Source organism: Calypte anna, chromosome 14, assembly GCF_003957555.1.
Source record: "Calypte anna isolate BGI_N300 chromosome 14, bCalAnn1_v1.p, whole genome shotgun sequence".
Taxonomy (NCBI): domain Eukaryota; kingdom Metazoa; phylum Chordata; class Aves; order Apodiformes; family Trochilidae; genus Calypte; species Calypte anna.
In genome coordinates, this window is record NC_044260.1 from 4912458 (window position 1) to 4932462 (window position 20005).

The 20005-nt window shown below is 42.4% G+C and overlaps 3 protein-coding genes across 5 annotated transcripts in view; 2 read left to right on the forward strand and 1 right to left on the reverse strand.

Moving 5' to 3' along the window:
- Positions 1-188: 188 nt before the first annotated feature.
- On the reverse strand, positions 189-3677 carry NUDT1 (nudix hydrolase 1). 2 transcript variants are annotated; one of them, XM_030460148.1, is made up of 4 exons: positions 3630-3677; positions 3122-3278; positions 934-1079; positions 189-707 (listed from the first exon to the last, which is right to left on the reverse strand). In XM_030460148.1, exons 2-4 carry the CDS (start codon positions 3271-3273, stop codon positions 535-537), a joined length of 471 nt encoding a protein of 156 aa, XP_030316008.1. In that variant the 5' UTR covers positions 3274-3278; positions 3630-3677; the 3' UTR covers positions 189-534. The 2 variants fall into 2 exon arrangements, with proteins under 2 accessions (XP_030316008.1, XP_030316007.1); XM_030460147.1 differs by having other exon boundaries at positions 3611-3664.
- Positions 3678-3698: 21 nt separating this feature from the next.
- Positions 3699-5986, forward strand: MRM2 (mitochondrial rRNA methyltransferase 2). Of its 2 annotated transcripts, none has more exons than XM_030459656.1 (3): positions 3699-3754; positions 4314-4585; positions 5241-5986. In XM_030459656.1, the coding sequence occupies exons 1-3, from the start codon at positions 3714-3716 to the stop codon at positions 5663-5665; spliced, it is 738 nt and encodes a 245-aa protein (XP_030315516.1). In that variant the 5' UTR covers positions 3699-3713; the 3' UTR covers positions 5666-5986. The 2 variants fall into 2 exon arrangements, with proteins under 2 accessions (XP_030315516.1, XP_008496804.2); XM_008498582.2 differs by lacking the exon at positions 3699-3754 and adding an exon at positions 3954-3993.
- A 1101-nt stretch (positions 5987-7087) lies between these two features.
- MAD1L1 (mitotic arrest deficient 1 like 1) overlaps positions 7088-20005 on the forward strand; it is a 339536-nt gene continuing 326618 nt past the window's right edge. Inside the window, exons 1-9 of the mRNA XM_030459652.1 lie at positions 7088-7160; positions 8619-8772; positions 10057-10197; positions 11910-12089; positions 13208-13332; positions 14018-14099; positions 14833-14963; positions 16152-16266; positions 16412-16473. Of these exons, the coding sequence (XP_030315512.1) occupies positions 8623-8772; positions 10057-10197; positions 11910-12089; positions 13208-13332; positions 14018-14099; positions 14833-14963; positions 16152-16266; positions 16412-16473 (986 nt within the window). The 5' untranslated portion in view covers positions 7088-7160; positions 8619-8622. The remainder of the gene's footprint in view (positions 7161-8618; positions 8773-10056; positions 10198-11909; positions 12090-13207; positions 13333-14017; positions 14100-14832; positions 14964-16151; positions 16267-16411; positions 16474-20005) is intronic.

Genomic DNA, 20005 nt, shown 5'->3' on the forward strand with positions numbered 1-20005 from the left:
GTTTTCATAGCACTGGTCAAGCCTCACCTTGTCTCAAGAAGTTAACTCTGAATGGGGAACTGCATTGAAACTGGTGCAGAGAAGATAATTTAAGTGCAGCAGAATCCATTAATGTATAGTTGAAAGGAAGACTGCAGGAGTATTTCAACAGTTTAGGAGCTGTTTACAATAGAACAACACTTTTTTTTAAAAAGAATTTTTTTAATCTTTTAAGAACATTAATTAGCCACAAGGGAAAAGCTTAAAGAATTAGCCACCTGCAAAAAAATTGGCTAACACTACATTTTTAATAGTTGTGATCACGTAATCGCTGAAGTATAGCACAGCCAGGGACTTCACAGCATGGAAAGTCTCATTACTTCTATTTCTGCTCTAAGAAACCCCCTGATTTTCCTTGCTTCCCAGTGCCCTGGCAAATGAGTCTCTTTGCTGGAGAGTTAAGAAAGAGGACCCTTTTACATCCCTTTTACATAGTACTGATGTTGTTCTAGCCCAATGTGGGCAGCAGCATGTGAGTCGAATGCTTCCATTTTTTTAAATTTCCTCCACTTCTTTCAGGGTGTGCTCCAGGATCGTGTCTTGTCCCTGGAACTTAAAATAGCCCCGAAACAACTTTTTCTGCATCACCAGTGGAAACCAGTAGATATCATCTGCCCACATGCTATTGAATGGCACCTCATCCAGATGAAACCACTGTGGACGCATTTCTGGTGGGAGAAAACAAAATAATTTGGATGAGACTTTCTCTTGAATTTATTTTTTTTTCCCCTCTTTGCTGCCTAGCCTTTGAATATCTGTCAACAAGCAGCTTCCTTATACAGCCCAGCACCCTCCGTTCTCAGAGGGATTTTGGCATAGACAGTTCTGCATTTAAGAGCAATTGCATTTCAGAAGAGAATGCACATCCTTCCTTCCCCTCCACTAGCTGCCTACCTTCACTTTCTGTTGGCTCTCCATGAAAATCATCTGCCCGGAATATGTGAACTTCCATGAGTTCAGGGTTGCCTACAAATTCAAATGTGATCTGACCCATCTTCTGTAAGGTGTCCACAGTCAGTCCACTCTCCTCCAGGAGCTCCCTGCAGAAGAAGTAGACTTCTTTACATGAAAACAAGCAGTGGGGGAACAAAAAAGCAGCTATTAGCTTTACATTTAGCTTTTATGCTACAGGTTTAAAGCTTTTTTTATTTGTATCTGCCTGTAACAGATTCTGCACACTTTGAAGTGAGCCTTTGGTTTTTCTAATATACAAAAATAAGGAATACTTTGAAACAGCATCTCTTCAGTTAAGGTTAATAGTTAATGTAGTTGCAAGTAGGCAGTATCTTAATGACTTTAAAATGTAAAGGAAATTATCTTTAAGGCTCCAGCTTCCTTTGGCACTAATTTCACTAACGCCATCCTTCAAAATTCTATTACAACTTATTGTCTTAGCCAATTTTAGTTTGTTTTTCTGAGAAATGATGCCTAAAACAGAGGCAGTTTTCCAGCAACAAAGCTAAAAGCCTCATTTTACAGGCTGTGATAATTAAACTACAAAGCAGAGCACTGCCATGGTTCTCAAAGCAAATTTTCTGTCAGCTGTTTGGTTCCATAAGAGGAACCATTAGAGGTACCAGACTAGAAATAAATGAATGAGCTAAATGCTCTGCTTGTAAGATGTGCCACTCAAGAGCTAGGGGTGCTCACAGGAACATGGCATACCCTATGAAATATAGAAATCTTCCTGATAGAAGAAACTTTTTTTCATGTTTCAGCTTAATGTTTAACTGTCTGTGCTGTGAGGACACTTCATACCTTATGCCACTGCAAACCCCACCGAGAGGGTGCAGCAGGGACCCGCAGCCTCACATGTCAGCTCTGAATACAGAGCAGAGGTGGCTGGTTCATGGTGCTTGATTTGGACTATGACACTGCTTGGAGAGGAGCTGCACCCTGAGGCAGCACTGCACTGGTGGTGTTCCCTGCCAGGAAAGTGGCCCTGGGGACAGCTCCCTGCTCCATTGATCTTGACAGGAATCTGTGTCATTCTGCAACTTTGGAAGGGCTGGGAATGGTACTATTCCACAATCCATAGCAACAGATGGAGGCTGTGCTAGAGGATGCTGCACTGAGACTGTTGAAAGTTTAACCTTTTGACATGCCCCAGGAATTAAATGTTTTTTAGCTCCAGGCTGGCATAGATAAACACTCACCTGAACTCAAATGCTAAATTAAATTCTTAAATTCACACCAGAGCCAGTGGCAGTGTATGCATAGCAAATGGAGGCCCAATTTGAATTATAAAAGGGATCTCCTTCACTTAATTAAGAGATTATAGATCACATGAAAAGCCATGATGTAAGCAAGCATCAGGTATGTTAACCCTGTGCACTGCTGGGTGCACATCTGCACAGAGAACCTTTCTATCCCCTGGATTAGTTCACCACAGAGCCCAGGCAGTTGCAATGGCCCAGCTGAGGAGACACTTAAGGGCAAAATCTGTTAAGAAGCTGTTAAGCACAGACACTGAACTTCCTGCAGGTGTGAGGGCAGTTTTGGGTATATATCAGAAAGTGAGGAGATGGCACCTCACTATGTAACCTCATATCAGCAACATTTATGCAAAGAATGAGGTTCCTAATTTTTAGAGGAGTTCAGTTCAGCTGTGATTTACTATTTCGTTTTAATGACTAAAGGACAAACTTCAAGATACAGGTACTAAAAACCTAAAAAATGGTAGTGTACCTCCACAGGGATGGAATTCAATCCCCCAACTCAGCATTAAAGCTTAATGCTGCCATGCAGACAAATACTAATTTTTTTCAGTGCCTTTCATAAGGAACCTCTCAGATTTTCTAATATTTTGTCACTGCATTTTCACACAGCACTAAAAATGCTGCCAGAAGGTCGCACGTGTTCGGTAGCTTTAAAATATAAAACACGAGCAGTGTGGGGGCATCAGCTGTAGTTCTGCTATACATGAATATCTATATAGAGCCAAAATTAAACCCAGCACCTTTCTGAACAGTACAAGAATGGAAGCTCCACCCGCTGCCCCCCAGGGGTGGTTTAACACCTCCAGGACACACCCTGTGCCCCAGAACCCCAGGGCACGGCCCGGGCTGGACCTTGACCTCACCTGCGAGCAGCTTCCTCGATGCTTTCCCCTGGCTGCACTTTTCCCCCAAAACCGTTCCAGAGCCCGACGCCAAACCCTCGTTTCTTCATGCCCAGGAGGACGCGGGGCGGCTGCACCACCAGGACGAGGGTGAAGAGGCGGGAGGTGCTCATGGCGCCTGGGCAAGGAAGGATGAAGCCAGGCTGCAGCAGGGGCTGTCGGCACCCCTCACGGGGGAGACCGGCCTGAGAGGTGTTTGACAAAACCTGGGCTCGCTGCTCAGGCTGCCCTAATGCCCCCCACATTCCCCCCCCCACCTCCTCACCATCCCCAGCCCAAACCTTCGGTTCCCCAATGCTCACCTCAACACCCCCGCTGCCCCTTCTTGCTCCCCCAAATCCTTCCTCCTCCTTCCCCCAAATCCTTGACCGCCACTCAAATCTTTAAACCCACACCCCCGGTGCCAGGCTCCCCCATCCCTATTCCCCTAAACCTCGCTTTCCCGCTCACCGCTCCCTCGATTCCTTACAAGCCGGCGCGACCTTGCCCGCCCCGGCCCCGCCCCGGGTTAGCAGCGAGGGGAGGCGGAGCGGGGCGGGCTGAGGCGGCCGCCATGGCGTGGAGGGCGGGGATCGGCGCTGCAGGCGGGCTAAGGTGTGTGGCGGAGTCGCTGAAGAGTGTTCGGTACTAAGCAGTACTAGCGAGTCTCTCCCTGACCCGGGTGGTTTCCCTAGGGAGGTACCGGTTGAGTCCCAGCCCCTTAAGTTCTCGTCAGGAGCGGTGGTATCAATGCCCACACTGTCGGTGTGCTCCGCCCGCGGAGGAGCCTCCAGAGGAACCGGGGAATCCCTTTTCCCTCCGAGAGGCTGCGGGAGCACACGGTCCGGGATGCGGTACCGTCCCTCTGCTCTGAGGCAGCTCAGGGCCTTGCTGGGGCCTCGCTGGTACCGAGTAGGGTCCCCATGGCGGACACCCCTTCCCTGCCTTTTCCCCGGGGGTAACCTGTGAGGCCTCCATCCAAAATACACCGAGATTCGGCCAGATAACTGAAAGTGCTGCTGAATCTCGAATTTGGAAAGGTCTTTGGGGGTTTCTTTGAGCCTGATGGTAAATGGGAGGAACTGTAGTCGAGTTTAGGACCGATATCTATAGAGACTTCCGAAATGTGGGGTGATTATGCACTAATCAGTTAACGGCTTTTCTTCCCGGGCAGCTGTCAGCATCTGGTGAGCAAATGTCTCCACACCACGATGGGGTTTCTGAAAAAAACTGGAACTGAGCACTGGTGGTTGGAGCGGCACTTGAAGGACCCCTTTGTCAAGGCAACGAAGCAGCAGAATTACCGCTGCCGAAGCGCCTTCAAATTGCTGGAAATCGATGACAAGTTTCACATTCTATGTCCAGGACTTTCTGTTCTTGACTGTGGAGCTGCGCCCGGTGCTTGGAGCCAGGTGGCTGTAGAGAGGGTCAACTCTTTAGGTACTGGTAAGTGCACATTTTTGGCAGACAAGACAGGGATGATGCTCATCCTGGAGCATGTGAAAGAACTCGGTGGCTATGAGGGGAAGGGAGATGGGTGCTGGCAAGCACCAGAGTCACAGTGAAAAATAGTGAATCTTCAAATGGCCTGGAGAAATTGTATTTGTGAAATGAAAACTCACAGCGTGGTGCTACTGTTCTGATTTACTGTGGGGCTGGGATGATCCCTTCACCCAGATGTGAAATTCATGCACTCTCCAGCAGGTACCCTGGCTTTCCTGTGTTTTTATTAACCTTCCTGAAAATTTGTAGTAGCCACTAGGTACTGTTTATGTTTTATTAAGTTTATGTGTATATTTACAAGATACAGTGTTACCATCTATACTGTTGTTTAGGATTTCTGGAGTGTCAGCCTTGAAAAATATGAGAAAACCAAGAAAAACCCCCTTACTTATCCAAAGCAACTGTTTTCATGTCTGGAATGGATTAGCTTAAAGCAAACCATCCATCCAGATGTGTGCAGCAAACTGTCTAAGGACAAAAAAGACCAGATATGGCAGGTGATATGTTTTTGTTTATTGACCAGCATGGAGCTCACTTACATACTGGTTGTTTACAACCATTCCAAACATTCAGTGTCTCATTCATTTCTATAATCCAGATCCTGCTGTCCCCACTGGCTTTGTCCTTGGCGTTGATCTCCTGCGGATTTCACCTCTGGAAGGAGCAGTTTTCCTGTCACAGGCTGACATTGCAGACCCAGGCACGCTGAAGACAATCCAGAGTCTGCTTCCTGCAGAGAAGGTGGATGTTGTCTTGAGTGACATGGCACCCAATGCGACAGGAATTAAAGAACTGGATCATCAGAAGCTGATCAATCTTTGTTTAGGCCTTCTGAATCTGTCCCGAAGCATTTTAAAGCCAAAAGGAACAATGCTCTGCAAATTCTGGGATGGACGGGACTCCCATCTTCTGCAAAAGAGACTGAAGGAGCAGTTCCAAGATGTGAGAGTTATAAAGCCTCAGGCCAGCCGGAAAGACTCTGCTGAGTCTTATTTTTTGGCAAGACTGTACAAAGGGAAATGAAAGCTAAGATCCACAGATTATCAAACAGGTCACCAGACACTGATTGGAAATAGGCATTTAGTGTGTGTTTAAAATAAAAACCTAGCATTAAAACCCTTGGAAAATCTGCCACAAGTCTTACAAAGCACATCATGCTTTTCAAATAGAAAAATGAGGATAGTGTCCTCCTGAGTTTATCCACTAATTATATGGGCAGAGCATCCAGTCTAGCTTCTCACCTGTGGAGAAAATGGTTGAGAATGGAAAGGAGTAATCTGAAAGGCAACCTGTGGGGCTGGAGTAATGGAAGTTAAAATAAAACTGTGATTATGTGAGTTTTTACTGTGTGCTTGAAAATCATTTCAATGCTAATGTTGTCGTGTATGAGTCTAACCATAAAAGCTGCTGTCAGAAAACAGCAACGAGTGTTTCAATTTATTGCTGCTTCATCTTTCTGAAAAGTTCATGCAATTTACCAGCACATGTAAAAAGAGGTAACTTTGTTGTGCATCCCCAGGATCTGTGTTGTAACAGGATCTGCAGCACAGCCATGCAGGAGGTAAGACTGGGTCTGGAATATTTACCCTGATGGCCCTGCTGCTTTTTCTAAAGACTATTATATTTAGATTATATTTAGAAATTGCTACTTCATGGTATTGATAAATCCAATAAATGAGAGGAGGGCAGGGTCATCACTACCAAGGAGATAATTTCCCTTGTTTTCAGCAGTGTTTTAGATTCAACCAGTAATGTTTCTTAGGTGAAATGTCAAGAGGTTTCTTGAATTCCAGACAGGGAAAATTGCTGGGTGAATTGCTGGAGTGTGGTTTGCAAAAATAAATTTAGCCACTGCCTTATCTGGAATTGATAATTTTATACTGAATGGGACTTCTATCGTGAGTCATGGGAGGGGCTGGTAGCCCGGTCTGATTTTAAGGCTTCCAGATCTTCCTCGTTATAAACATCTCAGTTGGAACTGCTCACACCTGGGTCAAATCTTAACTGCTTTGCAACCTCCCGATCTGGATTCCCCTGGGGAATGGTATGCATGGAAAAGTTATCCCAAGAGCCTGAAGGAAGCTGGGTGTTTCTTTGTACACGTTTAGGAAGGAAAAATATTCCTGCGGTCCGTTCTCTTTAAGGAACTTCCATGACCTGCGACTTCTGGAGCGAGAAGTGCGCTGTGCCCGCCGCTCCTCTGGCCGCTGCTGCGGTGGGGCAGGAGGACTGCGCAAGCAGCAGCGTTGCAGCTGTGTCTCAGGGACGGAGCGGGGGACAGAGCTGTTTGTTGTGGGTTTTTTTTGGGGGGGGGGGCGGTGGGTGGGTTGCGAAGGGGCTGCGGGGGGAATCTGGGCTCGCAGCTGCTCCTCACCGCAGCGGGGTAATTACGGTACGGGCTGCGCGCATAGTCTCGCCGTTACGGCGGCTTGGGCCGCTGATTCTCGCGAGATCGGGGCGCAAGTTCCCGTGAGATCTCGACGCCGGGGCGAGGAGGGAGATCCAAGCCGGGCTCGCGGTGAGTCCGGGAGCAGCAGCGCCTGAGGGCGGGCGGGGCGGATCCGCTCCCGCTCCCCATTCCCATTCCCGAACCCACACCTCCTCCCCGCCGTTCGGAGGAAGAGGAGGTTGTGCCGTGTCCCCGTTCTTCCCACCCCTGGGCGGTCGCTCGCCGCCACCGAGGCGGGGCAGGGCTGTGCAGGCTGCCGGGGCTCCGCTCCTCCTCTGCGCCTGTGAGAGGAGGGGGGATTCGTGAGGGTGACCCGCACCTCACCCCGCACCTCACCCCCACCTCACTCCCTCACCCTTCGCCGTGCTCGGGCCGTCCCGGCTGCGGAGGAGCAGCCCTGAGCCTGCTCGGTCGGTCCCGGGGGGATTGCTGGGAAGGAGCCCAGGGAGGTGTCCGTGTCTCCTTAATCTTTAGTGCTGCTCTGGGTTTCCCTACACTTTCCTGTGCTGGGTTTCCCAGCAGGGTAGGGTTTACCTGTTGGCAGCGGTCACGCTGGAATTTATTTGCGTGTCACACCGTAAATATCCAATAACTCATTCCCAGTAAACCCCATTTTCGTTGGGGTCTGGGCTGATCTGTTGCTGTCTCCTCTTCGGGATGACAAAAGGGAAGCTGCTGTGCAACCCTGGAGAAGGGACAAACCTGAAAGTCAGCCCCAGGTCCGTGTCTGCAGCATCAGCCTTGTCGGTTTCCTCCTCTGGTGCTGAACCTTGTAAGTTTCAGGGGCTTGGTGGGACTCGCAGTCACCACAACTCGCTTAAGGCTTCCTGAAGTCTCCCGGGAAACTCTGAAAGCTTTCCTGAGCTCCAGGCTTAATTTATCTTTGGCCTTTAATTAGTAGCCTTCCAAATTTGAAAGAAAAACTGCAAAAAATTGTTATGTGAGTGAGGAGGAACAGTTTTCTTGCAGCAAGAGTCTGTGAACTTGGGAAGCTTTGTTGCTGGAAATTAAATGCCAAAAAGCTTTTTGGAGAACAGAGTCATGTTTTGTAGAATGTTGGGTTTGCTGCTGGCATGGAATTAATTGTGCCTCCCTGCCTGAAATGTTTGGAGCAAGAGTGATGAGTGCTGTTTGTTAGAGCACTTTAGATCTTCATATGATACAATACTGTATCCCCAAATCTATCTTCTTTTATGGGAAAGCAAATCTCAATACTTCCTAACTAATGACAGCTTTCATTTGTATGCTTATGAGCTGGGATTCAGGGGAGAACATATTTAAAAAGCAAACCATTTCAGGTAGGCAGCTCAGGAGAGAATAGGCTTTGTTGATTCAGTTTTGCATTTCAGCCTTGGTTGGACAGTTTGCTGATTCAAACCCATCCCAGAAGTGATCTGTGGATCCCAGCAGTGACTACCAGATTGGGTTTTGTACCCTTGCATTTAGATCTCTTTCTCTCTTTAGCAAATCAGTCGGAATGCCAGGTTGCTCTGAATGTCTTGCTGATTACTTTTTGTGTATTTCCAGAGCCATGGAGGACTTGGAAGATAATACCACCGTCTTCTCCACCCTGAGATCTCTCAACAACTTTATTTCACAGCGTATGGAGGGGATGTCGGGGCTGACTACACCGGGATCGTCTCAAAGCTCCTTGCAGATTCAGTACCAGCAGAGGGTGCAGGTGAGGTGTCCTCAGCCTGGTGATGCCTGCCGTGTCCCTTCAGTGTGGTTGTCGACTCCTTAAAAAGGAGGTTTTCTACCAGGAATTGGGAATGATTCATTTAAGATCTGATCATTCTTTCTAAAACTGATATTAATCCAGAAGCAATACTGGAGGATTGCTTTTGTTGAACGTGCTAGAATCTTAAATTTTCTTTTAAGTGTCAGGCATATTTATTTCTGTTTTGTAAAAATTCAAGAAAGATCCTTTGAATTTCTTCCCCACCTGATATATCTGTATACCAGCTCAGGAAATTAAGTTGTAAGTTGTTTCCATATTGCTGAACAAAGGAGCTTTGTATCTGTTAGTATGTTTTTAGCAAGTCATTTATTACCTTTTTTCACAATTTTCTTTAAAGTTTCCTTGCCTGGATTCATACAGGAGAATTTCATTGTGCTATGGCTTTGGTGTGCTAACCAGTTGTGCTTTCTTGTGTGCTTCTGTTTGTATCCACAAGGGTTTTAATAACGTTTTTTTTCAGGGAGCTGCCTTATGCTTATAAAGTACAGACTAAGCTGACACCTTGGATCATAAAGATTGTTTATTAGGCTGGAATAAAGTTTTTGTATTCTGTATCTTAATATAATTTCTGTTCCAGTCTCTTAAGTATAAAATAAGCTTGCTTTCTTTTTAATGTAAATCTGCCTTGCATTTGGAACGTTAACAAAAATGTATGTATTGTCTCTCTGGGGTACATCTCTGTCTACAGAGGTGCTTAGAGGAGAGGCCTGGTCAGAGTCTTCATTAGCTCTGCATTGCATGTACATGGCTTAGGAGTGAGGTATTCTATTAATATTTGAATGAAAAAAATGAAACAATGTAGCAGGTAGTAGAAAAAAAACTTATTTTGCTCAGCAGTTGAATTTCATGGGCAGCACGGGCTCTGCTTCTTGGTTAGCTGCTGTTATTTTATGAGATGGGGGGAGTTCATAATTAACCTTTTCCTTAGAGAAGTCAGAATATCTCAAAAGATTGAATGAGAAATTCTGAATGAAGAACTAAAAATTTACTTTGTTGCAACTAACCGATTTGCTGTCAGTTTCCCAGTGTGTTGCTGGACTCCTGGTTTCCCCATCTGCAGTTGGTGTGAGAAGAAAAGCACCACAAACAGGGGGATGGTTTCCTTGTCATTTGTTGAGTGTCACCTGAATGGCACAGAGGGGGAGGTAACCATATTCTTGCAGTGCTCCTAATGCTGTTTAATGTCTCTTTCCACACATGAGCTTCTTCTTTCTTCTCTTCCAGCTGGAAGAACAAGCTGGGCAGATCCATTCCAAATCCCAGCTCCTGCAGGTGGAACGGGAGAAGATGCAGATGGAGCTCAGCCACAAACGAGCTCGCATTGAGCTGGAGAAGGCAGCCAGTACCAATGCCAGAAACTATGAGGTGAGCATGGCAGCTGCAGATGGGTTGATATCAGAGACCTAATTAAAAGCATACACAGTGCATGGTTTAGTTTGGATCAGGGATATTGACTTGGGTTCTTACATGTGGGAATGTATATAGCTGGCTTTTTTGGGTGAAACCAAACTGAAAGATCTAGTCCAGGACCAAACCCAGTGTTCTCCAACTGCTAATGGACACTATCTTCAGAGCAAGACTTCAGTGAATTTGCAGTAAATGCTTCTGGGATGCATTTACTGTGTTTGCATTTACTGCAGATGTGGTGGTGTGGATGTCAAGTTTGCAGCACCAACTGTTTTGTTCTTCAGAATCCCTCAGAGAGCATTGCACTAACTTGCTGATGTACACAGGAGGTGTCAGTGTCAAAGCCCTGTTTGGTTGACAAACTCATGATCTCATTACTGGATCCTGTCAGTTTAGCACTGAAGTTGTCAGGAGTAGCAATAACAAAAGGGATTTATTATTTGTTTCTCCTAGAAGTATTTAAGCATTTTTCTCCCAGATGAATTTCAACTTCTGCTGGCACAGTTGCAAACATTTAGTCTGTGTGACTGTAATTAATTGGAATGACAGCAATGCCAACTGTGCATGGTCACACAAGAAAGCTTACACTGAGTCAGCCTCACTCAGGGACTAAGAGCTTTTATTGGTTTCTGTTGCTATGCCTGTGTATGTTTACTTAACTATATTGCTGAAATAAGTATTATATCTGTTGGTTTTATAGGATAGTAAAGGTTTTCTATGCAGCTGATTATTTAAAACTTTAAAAAAAAAAAAAAGCATGTTTTGTATTTTACAAGGGTGGTAGGTGAGAGATTAGTGTGTAATTGTGAAATAGTGAGTCAGTGACTAGATTCCTTGTTCATCTGAAGTCAGGTGATGTGAGATGAGGCTGTGAAGAGTTCAGACTGGAATGTAGCTGAGTCAATCATAGAAATTCTTGAAATACTGGTACAAAAAATGGGAGCAGCACTAATCCATCACTGTGGTAATTACCCTGCTCAGATTCTGTGGAGTTTTTTGAGTCATGTGGATTAAGGTTTTAGCATCCTCACATTGCTTTGCTTAATCCTTGCTTACTATGTAAATTTGGGTCTTGATTTGATTAGCAAAGCAATTTACTACACATTTTTTTTCAGTAAGTGTTAAGCAATTTGTGGTGGGAATAAATGGTAATGGTGTATGAAAAAACTATTAATGTTAATTAATAGTTCTGTGCATTTAAAACTGGTTTCTTTTCTATTCAGTAGCCTGGTACAGTTTCCACAAGTTGCAGAAGGAAGTTTATTTTATTAACCCAACTACTGACACTTTTATTTTTTTTTTAAAGTCAGTTTTCTACACATGGGTCAGCTTTAAATAGGAGCATCAAATGTTTTCATCTTTGATTCACTGGAGTGAGCACAGTGGAGCCTGGAAAGCCACCTCTGTGTTCCCACATTCCTGTCTTAGCTTAAGAGATCTGGAAAATACTCTCTCTTAATTTTGTGGCTCCCTTGCCTGGGTTCTTCCTTGAGTTGCTGCTGGTGTGGTTTTCATCCCTGCTGGTACAACTGGAGTCTGAGTAACACTGCTTCATGATGATGCCTTGATGACCAGAGTAATGAGGAATGGAGACAGGAGCAATAAAAATGGCTGCACTTTTGTGCTGCTTTCTTCTTATGCCTCTGCTTCTTTTTTTTTTTCTCTGCAAGCGAGAGGCTGACCGCAACCAGGAGCTGCTCACCCGCATAAAGCAATATCAGGAAAGGGAAACAGAAGCTGAAAATAAACTGAAAGAACAAATGGAGATGAACAAATCCTATAAGAAGAGCATGGAGACAATGAGTAAGAAGCTGCAAGAGAAGGAGAGCAAATTAGCTGAAGCTAATGAAGTAAGAACAGAGTAATTTAATGCATTCATAGCTTCAGGTGACTTTGTAGTTCCTGTGAATTGAAAATGCCCTTTCTAATTTGAAAAAAAAAAACAACACTGAAATTGGAATCACTGGTTTCATCATCTGGAAATTAATAAACCCTGGTGGCATGCATATTTGCTGTCAAAGTTTAGAACCTAACCAAGTCCAGACACAAATGAAGAGGTCAGAAGGTGTTAGTATGTTAATAACAGTGAGAAGAGGTTTCTTTGGTTGTTATGGAGAAGGAGAGGAAAAACGTGCCAAGCATCTAGGTTTAGAAGTCAGGCTATGTGGCATTGAGTAAAGAACAGGGAAATGATGGGACTGAAGTTATAGGCAAATCATATCTTCCCAAGGTGTCTTAAATGCCTGGTGATACCATTGTAGAATGAATGCTTGCATAACAATTTCAGTTCTTTTGGACAAAAAGATTTTCTCAACCTTTTCAGGTATCATTCAGCAGTTCATTTGTCACTCTTCTGTTTGATTCAAGTGAGGGAAACTAAACCCACATATGAAATGTGTGCAGCAGCTCTATTTCTGTGTTCTTTTTATTTCCATATCCATTAGTATCAAGATGAGAACCCTGTATGCTTCTCCATCTAGAAAACACCCTAAATTTTCTTTAGATGTAAGATACTTAGAAGAAAATTTTTAAAACAACTGGTTTCTACTTTTAAGGAAAGCATAACACTTTTGGTATTTGGTTGAGGCAAGCCCAGACATTTTCAGTTTTGTAACCCAGACAGATATTTGGAATGGTTGTGGGATATTTTTTTTTACTTTATATACTTCTGCTTTATCATCATCTTTCTTTGAAGCTTGATATTTTTTGTTCCAGTTTGAGATCATTCTCTTAATAGGTAATGGAAATGACAATTAGGGTGAAAGATGAAAGTGACAAAATGATTTGTCTCTTGCCTTTGTTTTCGAGGTGTGTTAGCAGGCCTGAAGGTTTGCCAGAGTGTGGGATTGTTTCTGCATTCAGTGTCTGTACTTTTAGGTGGATATGATTTTGTTTATCACCAGCCATCCTTAATGTCCAGCCAGAAAACTCAAATGCTTGTGTTTATTCTTTCTTTCCATTGATTTAGACAATCACTATATTGAAGGGGAAAATATCAGAGCTGCAATGGAATATAATGAATCAAGAGATGCAGATGACAAGCCAAGACTCTCAGAAGCAGGAGCTGATGGAACAGCTGGATGTTCAACATAAGTAAGCAGGAGATGAATGACTGTAGGGAGAAAAAGACAAACAAAACTTCAGTTTTCTGCAGCTGCCATCACTCAGGAAACTTTCAGCAGCGTTTGATTTTTTTTCTCTTCAAAGGGGTTCTTTGATCTGGATGTGCAGGTTATAACTGTTGTTTGAAGCAAGCTCTGAGGTGCAATTTAATTTTACTTTGCAAAAGAAAAAAAAAAAGAACTTAAAATCTTGGCGATGTCTCATGCTCATGGCAGAGTTAACTGAAGGCATGTGGGTGGGAAAGGCTAATCTAAACTTTACAGACTGAACAGAACACAAATATCAAGCCTTAAGTCATTATTGAGGGGTGTTTGAAAGGTGTGAGTGTGTTTATTCTTGCTTACTAGGCTCAGCTTTTCAATTTCAAAGGTGCTGTTTATTTACTATGAGTGTATATTTGTTGGTTTCAGACTTGGGGTCACTTTCTAGGTATTTATCAAGATGCATCTTTTTATTAAAATGGGAATTTTTGTCTCTAAATTAGAGGGAGATGTTGAAGCTGTGAAACTGAAATTGCATAAGAGATAATCTTCTCTAATGGTACCATATATCCTGATAGTATTTGAAAGTGTTTGTCAGAGCTGCTTCTGCATGTAGGTTCTTTCTGGTACTTGATTCCTGGGTGCTAAATGCCTCTTGTGTCTACATCTAATAGAAAATGGCAAGAAGCTAGTCAGCAAATCCAGACTCTGCAAGCAAACCAATCTCTACTGGCAGAATATGAACAGAAGATTAAGGTAAGAAACTTTATGGCCTATTTGAAGCTTTAATTCTTAACTCTTTCCATGGAAGAACAAAAGCAGTTTTTTTGTTTTGTGTGTGGGTTTTGGGTTTTTTTTGTTATTTTTCTTTCTGCCATAGTAATTAAAAAAAAAAAGGTTTGTTTGTCTTCTGAAAATCTGATCTAGGGGCTATCAAGAACTGAAGTTGGATGAATTTAATTGGATAGGCCAGGCTATCAGCTGTTAGGTGTAACACAGCACCCTTCACACTCGCTGTTTTAGTTGTTTGGGATAAAAAAATCCACCCATGCTTTCTCTATTAAAAAGTTGATCAGGGCCTTATGTGGTTCTCTTGAGAAAAATTCTGTTTGGTCTTCTGACACAAAACAAGATTGCTCTGCAAAAGTCTGCTTCTAAAGCAATCTTTGTTCAAATGGTAGAGGTTGAACCTAGCAGCTACACTTCTTTTTCTGCTTCCCAGAAAATCCTTTCTCTGGAGTTGACTTTAGCTTTTTTAGAAAGTGCAATTATTTGCAAAGGTTTCAAACCTGCATTGATTCAAGTGTGAGTATAGAAATGCTTTATGTCCTGAGCAATGTGCTGCTGTGAGGAATGTGGGACCAGATGATTTACTGAGTTCCTTTCCAACTTCATTCAAGCCACTGAGTGTAAAAAGTAAAATGGAGCTGTAGCTCTTTTGAATTCCAGGTTACTCATTGCTGTCTTCTTCTTGTCCCATGTTTTCCAGGATCTGGAACAGAAGCTTTCCCAGCAGGAGCATGATGCTCTGATTGTCAAGAATATGAAGGCAGAATTGTCCCGTTTCCCAAAAATGGAGCGGGAATTGCGCCAGCTCAGGGAGGAAAATGCCTATTTCAGGTGAAAGAAGTGTTGGGTTGTTGAGAGTGTTATCCTGTGTATTCTTCTGTACCAGCCACAACTGCACTTTGTGCACTTTCAAATTCCTCTGTTGGGCTCTCCCTCCAGAAGGAAGTTTATTTCATATAAATACAGACTCTGAATTGGGCAGTGTTGTGATATTTTGTTAGATGAGAGGATTTGACAAAATCTGGGTAATCTTCCTGAACACAGTGGGAATCTATTGATCATTCTGGATGGTGATGCCCATTTGTTAGAACCAAATTAATTGTTTAAAGCCTGGTGATGAATTCTATACATATTTGGGAAAGAAATCCCTGTACAGAGAAGAGGTGAATATTTCTATAATAAGTGCTTTTGCTTAGTTATTGTTACAGTACTTTAAAGGCCAATATAATGTTTGGTAAGTCTTTTGTTTAAATACCTAAAGCACTCTGATGCAGAATAGACTGGGTTTCAGAAGAGAATTAATTTGAAAAAGTAATTTCCTATGTGCTATGAAATAACTTGCCTTAAAGTTTTTGATTTTTTTTTTTTTGAGCAAACTTGATTTATATTTCCTGGTTAATCTTTAAAATTAAAAAAAAAATCCTAAATTACAGGAGTGATCTTTCCAGCTTTTATCTAAAGTTAAGTAATTTCCCTGGCTTTTTTCCTGTTATTGTTTTATTATAATTTTTAGTTGTTTCTGGTGGAATCTTTTCCCATGCTTGTTTTTTTGTGCACAGAAACATGGCATCATGGCATCAACAAATCATAGGTCATATTTATTTTATTAATAAGCTTTACCTCACTCTTGCACACCTCCATTAAAGTAAAACCCCAAGCAGCCTCAATGCTTGCTCAGGCATCACAGAGTACCCACAGACCACAGGTCTCTCTTGCTTGCTGTCTTCCTGCATTCAGCCTGACTGAAGATAAGATTTGGGAGACTTTTGTTGTCCTTCCTGCTGTTTTGCCAGTCAGTAGAGCAGACACAAAGCTTCAGGCTATTTGGACATAATTTCCTAGAGCAGAAAAACTTCAATAAAGCTGCAGGGTTTTTTTCCTGCTTTGCAGTGGAGGTTAAAGAAGTGAGCTGGTTGAGTGCCATGAGTTATGTTCAATGTCATTTGATTCCCTTGAAATTCCATGTGTATCTGGAAATTTGTGAGAGGGAACTGAGTTGTGTGGCTCTCTTCACTGCAGGGAAATGAAAGAAAACAATGGGTTGCTTAAAGAGGAGGTAGAAGGTCTCCAAAGAAAACTGGAACGTTATGAGAAGGTCCAAGCACAGCTGGTGACAGTTGAATTGGAAAATGAGGTGAGGAGCTGGGAACATCTGGCAGATGAGCAGAGTAGGGGTTTCCTTTTTTGCCTGTCTTTTAAATGGAGGATTATGAGAAAACTCTGGGGAATGAGCTCTTAGAACATTAGTCTGTATCTAATTCTTTTCATCTCTACTTCAGAAACTTCTGGGAAAATTAAAAAGCTGGGAAAAGGTGGACCAAGGCACTGGCTTGAATATCAGGTATGTGCTGACAGCTCTTGAGGGAGTTAAAACTTTTAAACCTCTTTCAGCTCCTCTTAATCATCCCATATGTGAAGTCTTGTTGGTCATGCTTTCTTGCTATTTCTTCTTCATGTGGAAGCTCTCCCAGTGCTGTTTATATGAGTAGAACCATAAGATGCAAACTGTTACAGAGTATCTTTGGAAATTAAGCAATGTTTTTCACCGAGTCAGCTTGACCCTTGTCTCCCAGGCCAAGGTTGAGTTTTGTTGGGTAAATGTCTTGGGTATAGCTACATTCATGTTTAGTTAGAGATTCTGCTAGCTTAATAAGTAAACTTTCAAGAATTTTATGTTCTGTCCAGAGAAGAGAATGTGTTATCTATGACCATTTGTTGTAAATATTATTTGAGTTTTGGATATGAAACTTCCAGATTCTGTTGTGACTTTTCTTCCCTACAGCAGCCAAAGAACAGTTGTTAATGTAATTATTTTGTCTGACAAGAGAAATGGAATAAACTGTTTCTAAAAGGGAGGAAAACCACACTCCCAACCTCAAATGGTAGCACCAGATAGACTCTTTGTGTCATCTTATTTAACAACTCTTTGACATCTGGAGCACCCAATGAGATTTTTTTTTTTTTTAAGGTCTCTAATAGGAATGTGGAATAAAGAGGAGCTGAAAACAGTGCATCTTCTGATGATTTTCTTCTCCTGCAGAAGATTTTCTGCATAGCTCCAATGCTTTTGTGTGTTATATGCTTCAGCATTGCTTTATTCTTTAATATTTACATTGCTAGGCTAGAAGGAGAGGTGCTTGTTTGTAAATCACTGTTTTAGCTGTGGTATGAGCATTACATATGATATCAGCACCTTTCAAACTGAATCCAGACCTGAGCTGCAAGAAAAATCACAGAACCTCATTTTATCAAATGTTTCTTTATTTCATTCCATACATGTGCCCAACAACAAAGTTGTGTCTGACAGTGCTGGGAATGTTTGGAAGAAGGAGTGTTTGCATATTGTAGGTATTGTTTGGGCACATTACTGTTTCCTGTAAAGGATACTTGTGTCTGACTTGGGAAAGCCCCTGTAATTTTCTCAGTGTTTTCAGTTTAATGAGGATAATGGATCTTATTTCTCGAGGTAGCATGCTTGAGATTCTCTCCTGCATCTGCTGAGGATACATGCATTTAGCTGAAGGTAGAAGTGCTGAATCTCCTATGGTAAGGAGTAGACAGAAATAGTATGAATCCTTTCCACAAAACCTCTTCTGTCAGACAGTGGAGTAAAAGCTTTTTACTTACCTCAAGCTGTTAAAGACTTAATGAGGTAATTTCACAGTGGGAGAGAAATGGAACCAAGTGATTCTGTCTGTTGAAGTCTAATAACTCCTTCATTTAAAATCAGAATATTTGCTTTAAAGTGTTAGGGTTTTGATTGGGCCATATTGTTTAGTTCTATTAATGGAGTCTTCTCACACAGAAAAGGGAATTGCTCTTGAGAAAAATCCATCTTTTGCATGCAACTGTAGCAAGTGGAACTGAATTATTTCCCCCTCCCATTTTTTTTTTCTTTGTTGTTGCTCAGACTCCTTATAGCAGGAATTACATTAATTTTTGGTCAGGGTTGTGAAGATGATGAGAGAGCATTGTCCGAGTCAGGTTTCTGGAGTATGCTATCAGTGAAGGTTTGAAAAGAGTTAATTGCCCAGCTCATAGTAGAAGAAAATAGGAACAAGTCGGATGGTTGTCCCAAAGAGCCAGAGTAATGTGCTGTTTCCTAATAACTAGATAAGGAATGGAAAGGGAATACATTAGGATTTCTCATCTTTTCTTATCACGTTCTTCATTGGTACAGAGGATGTGAGGGAAGTGCATACAGTGTGGGGCTTTTAAGAAGAGGATGGTTTTTAATTTCCTCCAGCATTTCCACAGGGCTTGTTCTGTGTCTGCTCTTGGTGGTTTCTGTTCACTGATTGCCTGGTCCCAGCAGGCTTTTTGTCAGATTGGCTTATGATCAGACCTACTAGTGTAATTTTGAGTGTAATTTTCTATACTAATACTTGGGAAGAAGGTGCAGCTTTTAGCAGTGTAGTGGTAATCCTACTGGTTTAGTACTAGTTTCTTTTCAGTAACTGCAACAGAGCTAAGTGTTTATAATGCTTCACCTTTTAGGGGAGAAACAAGTTCATTAGCAGTTTACTCAAAGGCTAATCTTATGTTTGCTAGTTCTGTATTCCACTTTTAAGCTCCTGGGTTTTTCTCTTGTGTTTGTAAACTATGGAAAACAAAGACAGCTTTAGCTCAAGAGTGTGTTGGTGTGTTTGTGTTGTTGTTGTTGTGCAGGATCCTTTCCAGGATCTGCTCTTGGAATTATGCCTGCTTTATACAAACATTGCAGAATATACTTTTAAGCTGCACAACACCCAGATAAAAGGAAGCATCATAAATAGATATGGTTTGTGTGTATGCATTATGAATCCACACAATCTGTTTGTGTTTAATTATATGTCCTATTGATATCTTCATCTTATTGCCTGCTTTCCACTATAGTTGTCTCTGTATTTTATCATTGATGTAATTTTGTCTTTTAGGTCTTTTTTGTATGTTATTGTTATGCTGCCAGGGATTTGGTTTCAACTGTATAAGGAAAAAAAAATTAAATTCTTGCCTTGTAGGTCAAAGTCTTATTTACTTTGGAATTTATTCTCCTTGAGAAGGATATTCAGGTAGGGCTGTAGTTGGACTTTGCTGTTAGGGATGAGTTGTACTCTGTCTCTCCAGGATGGGCTGATGTAGTTTGTATTTCTTCAGAATCTGGTGTCTGTGTAATTGGGTTGTTGACCATCTTCATCTTCACTGAAAAACCATATTAATCGTGACAGACTTGGTTTTCTTTTGGTTTTTTTATTTTTTTTTTTCAGAGCTGGACCATTAGCTTAGAGGTGTTTTTCATGTAGTTTCTTGACTGTCATTAAACAACATGTATTTTAAGTGAAAAACACTTTTGGAAGGTTGTGTGGGAGGGAAGGTGGGAGGTTTATTTGGATGACAGTGTGCAAAACCACCCACGAGATGGCATCCTTTCTCCTGCTGCTGGAGGAAACTGTTTTTCCTCTCCACTCTGGCAGGCTCAGCCTGATGTAAAAACCATTAACAGGCACCTTAAGGACGGTTTTAGCATTTCAGCTAAAGAAAGTTGTTCATTGCTGCAATCTTTTACAATCTGTTTAATGCTACACGTGTGCAATCGCTGTCTCCTAGGCCAGTACTTAGGGTAGTAACTTGGTATGAAAGACTTGTACATCTCTAATGACTTACAAAGCAGAGTGTTTTTCCAACTAACTCTATGAACTTCATATTTACACCACACATTCTTCATTTTCTCCTGTTTAATACTTGTTCTTCAAAGCCTGGTTCTTTTCTCCCCACCCCAAGCCATAGAATTGCATCCTTAAGAGCAGCACTGGTACTGTTCTGACATTCCTTCTGAGGTGTGTAGAAGATACCCAAATACAAAATGTGGTTTCTTGTACTGTGAGCTTTTTCTC

Excerpts from the sequence above, each read along its gene's own strand:
- NUDT1 (XM_030460148.1), bottom strand. The coding sequence starts at position 3,273 with ATGAGCACCTCCCGCCTCTTCACCCTCGTCCTGGTGGTGCAGCCGCCC. Across the intron at positions 1,080-3,121 it reads ATCGAGGAAGCTGCTCGCAG|GGAGCTCCTGGAGGAGAGTG; the intron begins GTGAGGTCAAGG and ends CTTCTTCTGCAG. Across the intron at positions 708-933 it reads AGAGCCAACAGAAAGTGAAG|AAATGCGTCCACAGTGGTTT; the intron begins GTAGGCAGCTAG and ends TTCTCCCACCAG.
- MRM2 (XM_030459656.1), top strand. The coding sequence starts at position 3,714 with ATGGCGTGGAGGGCGGGGATCGGCGCTGCAGGCGGGCTAAG. Across the intron at positions 3,755-4,313 it reads GGCGCTGCAGGCGGGCTAAG|CTGTCAGCATCTGGTGAGCA; the intron begins GTGTGTGGCGGA and ends CTTCCCGGGCAG. Across the intron at positions 4,586-5,240 it reads GGTCAACTCTTTAGGTACTG|ATCCTGCTGTCCCCACTGGC; the intron begins GTAAGTGCACAT and ends TCTATAATCCAG.